This window comes from Lampris incognitus, chromosome 20 (genome assembly GCF_029633865.1).
Source record: "Lampris incognitus isolate fLamInc1 chromosome 20, fLamInc1.hap2, whole genome shotgun sequence".
Lineage (NCBI taxonomy): Eukaryota > Metazoa > Chordata > Actinopteri > Lampriformes > Lampridae > Lampris > Lampris incognitus.
In genome coordinates, this window is record NC_079230.1 from 1,680,345 (window position 1) to 1,690,918 (window position 10,574).

At 46.7% G+C, this 10,574-nt stretch overlaps 1 protein-coding gene across 1 annotated transcript in view; it reads left to right on the forward strand.

The window, feature by feature from the left end:
* Positions 1-4,000, forward strand: part of camta2 (calmodulin binding transcription activator 2) — a 121,769-nt gene extending 117,769 nt beyond the window's left edge. Inside the window, exons 23-25 of the mRNA XM_056300074.1 lie at positions 2,663-2,856; positions 2,997-3,071; positions 3,343-4,000. Coding sequence (XP_056156049.1) covers positions 2,663-2,856; positions 2,997-3,071; positions 3,343-3,397 — 324 coding nt within the window. The 3' untranslated portion in view covers positions 3,398-4,000. The remainder of the gene's footprint in view (positions 1-2,662; positions 2,857-2,996; positions 3,072-3,342) is intronic.
* Positions 4,001-10,574: the final 6,574 nt, after the last annotated feature.

The following is a 10,574-nucleotide window of genomic DNA, read 5'->3' on the forward strand; positions in this document are numbered from 1 at the left end:
AGTAGCTTGGTTGAGGCCAGAGTAGAGGGAGTTACAGTAATCTACAGGGGAGAAAATGAAAGTGTGAATTAATTTTTCGATATCGTTAAAAGATAAAATATTTCTGATTTTTGCAATATTTCATAGCTGAAGAAAACAGGATAGGACAAGCTTAGAAACGTGGTGATTGAAAGACATATTCTGGTCAAAGATGATACCAAGATTTTTAGTGATAGGTTTTAGTAAAAGGACTTGTACCGATTGGCTAGACAGAGGGACCGAGCTGGTAAGGATGTGCAGCAGGTTAGGGTGATGAAGGATGGAGATGGAAATGAGCTGACAAGCGAGGAGAGTGTGCTAAGAAGGAGGAAGGAGTACTTTGAGGGGCTGATGAATGAAGAAAACGAGAGAGAGAGAAGGTTGGATGATGTAGGGATAGTGAATCAGGAAGTTCAGTGGATTAGCAAGGAGGAAGTGAGGGCAGCTATGAAGAGGATGAAGAGTGGAAAGGCAGTTGGTCCTGATGACATACCTGTGGAGGCATGGAGGTGTTTAGGAGAGATGGCAGTGGGGTTTTAACTAGATTGTTTAACACAATCCTGGAAAGTGAGAGGATGCCTGAGGAGTGGAGAAGAAGCATACTGGTACCGATTTTCAAGAACAAGGGCGATGTGCAGAACTGTAACAACTACAGAGGTGTAAAGTTGATCAGCCACAGCATGAAGATTTGGGAAAGAGTAATAGAAGCTAGGTTAAGAGGAGAGGTGGTGATCAGCAGCAGCAGCAGTATGGTTTCATGCCATGAAAGAGCACCACAGATGTGATGTTTACTTTGAGAATGTTGATGGAGAAGTATAGAGGAGGTCAGAAGGAGTTACTACACTGTGTCTTTGTAGATTTAGAGAAAGCTTATGACAGGGTGCCAAGAGAGGAGGTGTGGTATTGTATGAGGAAGTCAGGAGTTGCAGAGAAGTATGTAGGGGTGATGCAGGATATGTATGAGGGAAGTGTGATGGTGGTGAGGTGTGGGGTTGGAATGACAGATGGGTTCAAGGTGGAGGTGGGACTACATCAAGGATCGGCTCTGAGCCCTTTCTTGTTTGCAATGGTGATGGACAGGTTGACGGACGAGATCAGACAGGAGTCTCCATGGACTATGATGTTCGCGGATGACATTGGGATGTGTAGCGAGAGTAGGGTGCAGGTGGAGGAGAGCCTGGAGAGGTGGAGGTATGCACTGGAGAGAAGAGGAATGAAAGTCAGTAGGAGCAAGACAGAATACCTATGTGTGAATGACAGGGAGGACAGTGGAATGGTGAGGATGCAAGGAGTAGAGGTGATGAAGGCATATGAGTTTAAATACTTGGGGTCAACTGTCCAAAGTAACGGGGAGTGCAGGAGAGAGGTGAAGAAGAGAGTGCAGGCAGGGTGGAGTGGGTGGAGAAGAGTGTCAGGAGTGATGTGTGACAGAAGGGTACCAGCAAGAGTTAAAGGGAAGGTTAACAAGATGGTAGTGAGACCAGCTATGTTATATGGTTTGGAGACAGTGGCACTGATGAAAAGACAGGAGGAGGAGCTGGAGGTGGCAGAGGTGAAGATGATAAGATTTTAATTGGGAGTGATGAAGAAGGACAGGATTAGGAACGAGTCAATTAGAGGGACGGCTCAGGTTGGACGGTTTGGAGACAAAGCAAGAGAGACAAGATTGAGATGGTGTGGACATGTGTGGAGGAGAGATGCTGGGTATACTGGGAGAAGGATGCTGAATATGGAGCTGCCAGGGAAGAGGAGAAGAGGAAGGCCAAAGAGGAGGTTTATGGAGGTGGTGAGGGAGGACATGCTGGTGGCTGGTGTGACAGAGGAAGATGCAGAGGACAGGAAGACATGGAAACAGATGATCTGCTGTGGCGCCCCCTAACGGGAGCAGCCAAAAGTAGTAGTAGTAGTAGTAGTAGTAGTAGTAGTGGTAGTAGTGGTAGTAGTGGTAGTAGATGGGTGCTTCAGCTGTTCAGCAACCTGACTGCCTGTGGAAAGAAACTATTAGTGAGATGGGTGGTGTGTGAGTTGATGCTCCGGTAACGTTTTTTAGACGGGGGGCGTGAGAACAGGACATGCGCAGGGTGGCTGGGGTCTTAATGGTGTGTGGGGCTTTCCTTTTGCAGCAAGCGGTGTAAATATTGTGAAGTTGTGGTAGTTCCATGCCGGTGATTTTTGCTGCTGTCTTTACAGTCCTTTAAAGCAGTCTGCAGCCCTGAGCAGTCAGGCTGCCAAACCACACGGTGATGCTGCCTGTCAACACACTCTCCCTGGTACTGCCATTGAAGTTCACAAGAGCTCTGGTACTGTGTCTGGTGTCTGTGATGTGTAAACTGAGAAATTTAAAATTGTCCACAATTTCAACAGATCAGGGGAATGAATAAAAACTGAAATATTAAAGAAAAGTTTTGGTGTAAACAGCTTGATCAGAATGTCGTCCTATTTCAGAGGAGTCATTATGGTGACGATGTAAACGTAGTGGACATCTCCCAGGAGCATCAATGTCACGGACCAGTGAGAGTGGAATGGTAATACCAGTCTAGCTCACGGGGCTGCTGGGTTCCAGTCAGGTTCCTCGGTTTGGGCTCATGGAAGTCAACCTGTCGGCCAGGTTCTAAGTCTGTCTCCCCCCTCTCACCCCATGCAGTATGCGTTGTACAAGAAGATGACCCAGGCAGCCATCTTGATCCAGTCCAAGTTCCGCTCTTATTACGAACAGAAACGCTTTCAGCAGAGCCGACGGGCAGCGGTTCTGATCCAGCAGTACTACCGCAGCTACAAGGAGTACGAACGCTTCAAACAAACCCCGCTCAACACCGTCAACCACAACCCCAAGATCAAGTATGAACCTGTCTCACACTACACCATTCAGACACACACAAGAAGAGAAACAGACACACAGTTGAAGTGTGATGTATTGATCGGTGATTGATCAATATTTGTATGTGATGTATTGATCAATAATGATGTGTGGGCTGTAGGGGGTCTTTCCTGACGAAGAAACAGGACCAGGCTGCGAGGAAAATCATGAGGTTCCTTAGACGTTGCAGACACAGGTAATACACACAGACAGACAGACAGACAGACAGACAGACAGACAGACAGACAGACAGACAGACAGACAGACAGACTGAGTTGTAAACATTTGTGTTAGGTTAGCTAGCACTCGTATTACTGTCAACAGTGATAGCATCAGTGCTGTTATTAGCACTGGTGTTAGTATTGGCTGTGTTAGCTGTACATTAGCACTGGTATTATTGTGTGTAGAGGTGTTGGCATGCTGGTGTTGTATTACTTAGAACGATCACTCTGTCTCTCTCTTTCCAGGATAAAGGAATTAAAGCAGACAAAGGAGTTGGAGAGGAGAGGACTAACAACTTAATCTGGTTGCTGACGGAGAGAGAAGAGAGAAAACGAGAGAGAGAGACAGATCTGTTCTGGTCTCTGTATCGCCTGTGGTCACTGAGAGAGACAGTACCTACATCATGTTTACTAAGACAGAACCACAGCAGCAAACATGGATGGATGGATGGATGGATGGATGGTGATGGTTGATGGACAGAGACATTTATAGAGGGATGCCTGCCTTATTGCCCAAAAGAGTGAAACTAGAATTTTCCTGTTTAGTAGTCTGTCTGTCTCTGTCTGTCTATCTTTCTGAATGTCAGACAGTTAAAAAAAATCTACAGCTCATAATAGCACTAATTAACCCAACACTTATCCCAGCCTTGACATTTACCCATCCCACTCTGCTTCATCCCATAATACTTCCGATGTAGTATCAGTTATCTGGCGACTGTTGCTACATCTCTCAAGGTTTCATGAGAGTGAAGCCTTTTATATGAACCATACAAATCTATACAGACACATCAACACAATTGTTTACATTAATAAATATATACAATCATTTAAATATACTAAGATATGCTTATATATATATCTTAGCAGATATATATGCATATCTTATCTGCCTGTATTGGAGGCCCGGGAGTTGGAGGGTTCTGTGCAGTATCTTAGCTGTTCCTAGGACCACACTCTTCTGGAGCGAGACCTCATGTTGTTCCTGGAATCTGCTGAAGCCACTCTCCCAGTTTGGGGGGTCACAGCCCCTAGTGCTCCTATTAGAGGCTATGACCCCACACTGGGCCACACGGTGGCGCAGTGGTTAGCGCAGTCGCCTCACAACAAGAAGGTCCTTGGTTCGAGCCCCGGGGTAGTCCAACCTTGGGGGTCGTCCCGGGTCGTCCTCTGTGTGGAGTTTGCATGTTCTCTCCGTGTCTGCATGGGTTTCCTACGGGGGCTCCGGTTTCCTCCCACAGTCCAAAGACATTTATTTAACCTTTATTTAACCAGGAGGATCCCGTTGAGATTACAAACCTCTTTTTCAAGGGAGACCTGGCCAAGATAGGCAGCACAGTTACAAAATCACACAGTTGCAAAATTACACATTTGAAAACACAAACAAAAGACAAAAAAATTTAGGAAAAAAGTAAATAACAAGCAGATTATAAAAAACAAGTTCATGTTGTGAAATCAGCTTCAAGTACTCTCAACATAGAGGTCAGGTGACTCAGCTGTACTAAATTGTCTAAATTTAAGTTATACTAAATTTTATATATATTTTATATATATAACTTAAAAGAAACACTCAACGGTAGGGAAAGTGCTCAACAAATACGGAGCAAAATAATCCAGTGAGTCAAGTAAATTCTTTAAGACAGTACAAGCCTGTTTCATGCCATAAGCAATCATCAGCTGTCACACACGTGTATATATATATATATATATATATATATAAAGATAGATGAAGGAAAAAAGCTTTAATACATAGCAGAACAAGCTTGTTTCGTGCGTCATGCACTCATCAGTTACTAAGGCTAAACAACAAAGAAAAACACACAGCCACTAAATACTACGTTGCCCCTATATATATATATATATATATATATATATATATACACACACACACACACACACACACACACACACACACGTATACACACACACACACACACACACACACACGTACACACACACCATTTTCCGGTAGAGAACCACGGCCTCAGACTTGGAGGTGCTGACTCTCATCACGGCCATTTCACACTCAGCTGCAAACCGCCGCAGTGCGCACTGGAGGTCACGTTCTGATGTAGCCAACAAAACCACATCATCTGTGAAGAGCAGAGATGCAATTCTGAGGTTCCCAAAATGGACACACTCCTCACCTTGGCTGCGCCTTGAGATCCTGTCCATGAACATCACAGACAGAATCGGAGACAAGGGACAACCTTGGCAGAGTCCGACACCCACCGAAAATGTATTTGGCTTTGTGCCGAGAATGCAGACACAGCTCTCACTTTGGTTATACAAGGACCGGATGGCTTGTAGCAACTGCTCCGGTACCCCATACTCCCACAGTACCCCCGCACAGAGTGCCTCAAGGTACACATAGCATGGGCTCTACACATGTCTCTAGTTGTTGCCTCAAGTGAAGGAGATCAAGTATCTCGGGGTCTTGTTCACGAGTGAGGGTAGGATGGAGCAGGAGATTGACAGGTGGATTGGTGCAGCATCAGCAGTAATGTGGACGTTGTACCGGACCATTGTGGTGAAGAGGGAGCTGAGCCGGAAGACAAAGCTCTCAGTTTACCAGTCAGTCTTGGTTCCAACCCTCACCTATGGTCATGAGCTTTGGGTGGTGACCGAAAGGGTGAGATGGCGGATACAAGCGGCTGAAATGAGTTTCCTCCGTAGGGTGTCTGGGCTCAGCCTTAGAGATAGGGTGAGGAGCTCAGACATCCGGAGGGAGCTCGGAGTAGAGCCACTGCTCCTTCGCATCAAAAGGAGCCAGTTGAGGTGGTTCGGGCATCTGATTAGGATGCCTCCTGGGCTCCTTCCTTTGGAGGTTTTCCAGGCACGGCCAACTGGGAGGAGACCCCGGGGTAGACCCAGAACTCGTTAGAGGGGCTACATGTCCAGTCTGGCCCTGGAACACCTTGGGATCCCCCAGGAGCAGCTTGAGGGTGTTGCTGGGAAAAGGGACGTCTGGAGTGCCCTACCTAGCTTGCTGCCACCACGACCCGACCCCGGAGAAGCGACTATGGGATGTACCATCGACAGATAGGGGACGTGGCTGATACAGAGAAATCCTACCAATAGCTATAGAAGGATGGACTGAAAGACAGCACAGAGGCTCTGATCATAGCAGGACAAGAACAGGCACGCAGGACCAGATCAGTTGAGGCAGGGGTCTACCACACCTGACAAGACCCAAGATGCAGTCTGTGCAAAGACGCCCCTGAGACAGTCCAGCATGTTGTAGCAGAGTGTAAAATACTAGCTGGGAAAGCGTACACTGAAATGCATAACCAAGTGGCTGGGATAGTCTACAGGAACCTCTGTACTGAATACAGACTGGAAGTCCGCATGTCCAAATAGGATACACCGCCAAAGGTGGTTGAGAATGTCAGAGCTAAGTTCCTGTGGGACTTCCAAGTTCCTGACTGACAAGCAGGTGCTGGTTAACCATCCAGACATTGTGGAGGTCGACAAGGAACAGAAGACAGCAGTAGTGATCCATGTAGCATCCCGAGTGACGGAACATACGGAAGAAAGAGCACAAGAAGCTAGAGACACACCAGGGGCTGAGGGAAGAACTAGATCAGATGTGGAAGGTCAAATCCACAGTAGTCCCAGTAGTAATAGCAGCATTAGGGGCTGTGACCCCCAAACTGGGAGAGTGGCTCCAGCAGATTCCAGGAAAATCTGAGGTCTCTGTCCAGAAGAGTGTGGTCCTAGGAACAGCTAAGATACTGTGCAGAACCCTCAAACTCCCAGACCTCTGGTAGAGGACCTGAGCTTGAGGAAGACACACACCATATGTATGTGTACGTGTCTCTCTCTCTCTCTCTCTCTCTCTCTCTCTCTATATATATATATATATATATATATATATATATATATATATATATATATATATATATATATATATATATATATATAATTGTAACAATCACGGACGAATATGCTCGGTAGCCCTTGGCTAACAGGTCGGACCCTTTAGTCGACTCTTTAACGTAGTCGCCCGTGGCGCGGGAGACACTGGTTCGCGCGCGTCCCGGCTGTGACGGTCCGGCCGGGGACGCCCTACCCCGAAGGACGGGGGTAGTGTAACGTACACGAATAAGTAGACATGGTAGCCCTTGGCTAACGGGTCGGACCCTTTAGTCGAGCGGTTTGCGAAGTCGCTTGCAGTGCGGGGGCCCCAGGTTCACGTCCTGGCTGTGTCGATTCGCGGGGACGCGAATCCCAAAGGAAGGGGACAAATTCGGGGAGCAACCGCAGGAGCTGCCGCAGCCGGGACGTGAACCCGTGTCTCCCGCACCGCAGGAGACATCGCTAACCGCTCGACTAAAGGGTCCGACCCGTTAGCCAAGGGCTACCGAGCCTATTCATCCATGATCGTTACTATATATATATATATATATATATATATATATATATATATATATATATATATATAAAACACACACACACACACACACACACACATATGTATGTATGTATGTATGTATGTATGTATGTATATATATATATATAATACACACACACATATATATTCACACACACACACACATGTGTGTGTATTCAGAAAGTTGGGCTTTGTATATGCTAGGGCTTGTTTATTTAATACAATATGCATTGCTGCTTAGTGTGTGTTTGTGTGTGTCTGTGCGTGTCAGTCTGGAGTTGACCACTGAGTCTAGGATGCTCCGCCCACTGGTTGATTGACAGCTTGACAGAGTTCTGACGATGTGATGATGAAGGAGCTGGTACCTCCTCTCTGAAGGGCTCTGAGAGACAGACAGACAGACAGACAGATGGAGAGAAAGAGACAGACAGGGAGAGGGACAGACCGATAACTACTACTACTACTTTCGGCTGCTCCCGCTAGGGGGCGCCACAGCGGATCATCCGTTTCCATCTCTTCCTGTCCTCTGCATCTTCCTCTGTCCCACCAGCCACCTGCATGTCCTCCCTCACCACCTCCATAAACCTCCTCTCTGGCCTCCCTCTTCTCCTCTTCCCTGGCACCTCCAGGGAGAGACCGACAACACTAAACAGAAAAAAGACAGCGGGCACCAGGTGGTTTGGAAGAGTTGTCAAGGCAACACAGCCCTGTAAATAGTGTAGATAACTGTGTGTGTGTGTGTGTGTGTGTGTGTGTGCGCGCGCGCGCACTCAGGGGTCAGGATTCAGTCCCCAGGTTTGGAGTCTCACACTGATGACGTCACAGTGCTGCCATAGTATAGCATAGCCGGCCTGGACTTCCTGTGGTGTGATGGGAGGACAGGTCAGAGGTGAGCCAGGCATTTTGAAGGACTGACGCTGAATCGTCATGGCAACCACAGCCGTTATGAGGGAGCATGAGCTGCCCTTAAAGGTTTCTAAATGCTGTTTTACTCTGCCTCGTGGTCCAGGACGACATGTCGTGCTGAGCTCCGTTATGAAGATCAGATGAATATTCACTACCCACGCGACCCTCGTTATGAATATTCAGTATCCGCGCGACCCTCGTTATGAAGATGATATGAATATTCAGTACCCGCGCGACCCTCTTTATAAATATATGAATATTCAGTATCCGCGCGACCCTCGTTATGAATATGATATGAATATTCAGTATCCTCGTTAGTGAGGCCGTGCATGAGTTTGTGTTGCTGTTGTGTATTTTGAATGATTATTGATCATCTGTACGCTGGAAATAAATCCTGTGTTGATTTTTGTTCTGGTTCCGTTGGTCCGGTCGCTCCGGAACGTTCTGTACTTCTGCTCATCTGACGTCAACCCGGCTGCGCTTCTGCTGCCTCTGCTGCGCAGGAGGACGCGCACGAGCCGTTATCAACACGCGCGTGTGTGTGTTTGTGTGTAGCAGTGTGTCAGGCAGCGTGTTTGTTTACCTTTTGTACAACAATCGGTTGCGTAAATATGACACGTGGTTTAGTTAAACCATATGAACATCTGGTTTGTCCACCTGGAAACATCTGGTTTGTCCACCTGGAACCATCTGGTTTGTCCACCTGGAACCATCTGGTTTGTCCCCCTGGAAACATCTGGTTTGTCCCCCTGGAAACATCTGGTTTGTCCACCTGGAACCATCTGGTTTGTCCCCTTGGAAACATCTGGTTTGTCCCCCTGGAAACATCTGGTTTGAGCGTCACGTGTACATTCCGCATCACTACACACCTACCTTTTGATTTTCTTTGAGTAAATCAAGCAGCTTTCTCTCTCTCTCTCTCACACATACACACACACACATACACACACGCAAACACACACACACACATACACATGCAAACACACATACACACAAAAACACATACATGCAAACACACATACACACAAAAACACAGGCACACCTACACAAACAAACACACACAGATACACATACACACACATATACACAGTCAGTCACATGACAAAACAAAGCCCTGGCTGGCCCGTCGTCGTGTCTGGTATGTGACCATGTGACCCGTGAGTGAGGATGAAGATGAAGATGTGCTCCTCATCAGTGGAAGACACACATGTTGTATTTGTGTATTTTTGGAGGCGTCTCCATTCATGACAAGGTCATCATGACACACGTGCTGCTGCTGGTTTCACAACGTGAGTCGGTTGTGAAGACGCACATCTGTTCATGCTGTCAGACATGAGTCGACCTGTCAACATCCATCCATCCATTATCCCAGCCATCATCCATCCATCCATCATCCTGCTCTCAGGGTCACGGGATGCTGGAGCCTATCCCAGCAGTCACTGGGCAGCAGGCGGGGAAACACCCTGGACAGGCCTCTGTGACCTCTGTGACCTCTGTGAACAGCGAGGCAGAAAATGATTAAAAACTGGAAAGAAGCATCCAGGGGTCTCATTCATCAGTCAAGTCAAGTAGGTTTTATTTGTCCCCAGAGGGGCAATTGTTGTGCAGCAGAAGTAAATACAAATAAACACAACATGTAATAAGGACAACAAATAGACACAACATGTAGTGAGGACAACAAATAAATACAACATGTAGTGAGGACAACAAATAGACACAATCATCACCATGGAGACCTGGGAGGAGAACCGACTGCACGTGCACACAAGAGAGACTCACATGACACCATTCACACAGAAAAAGAGAAAGGAGAAGACATCATTCATAGAGAGAGAAAAGACGTGAGAGAAGAGAACAGTTTGCAGTAGTCATTAGTCATAATCAATTAAGTCATCAACTAGTCATAATCTATACTCTGTAATCTGTACTCTATAGTCTATACTCTATAATCTCGTCAGCAGAACAGTGGTTGGTAAATTCATTGAGACAGAAACCAACCCACCATCCAGTACAGGTTGTGAAGCACTCAACTTAAAGGCAACTAATTGTAAGCTAAGGCCAAAAGATGAGTTTTAAGTTTGGATTTAAAGGACTCAACAGACTCTGATTGTCTGATGGCAGCAGGCAGGTTATTCCACAACAATGGAGCCCGATAGGAAAAGGCCCTGCTGCCACCAGCTGA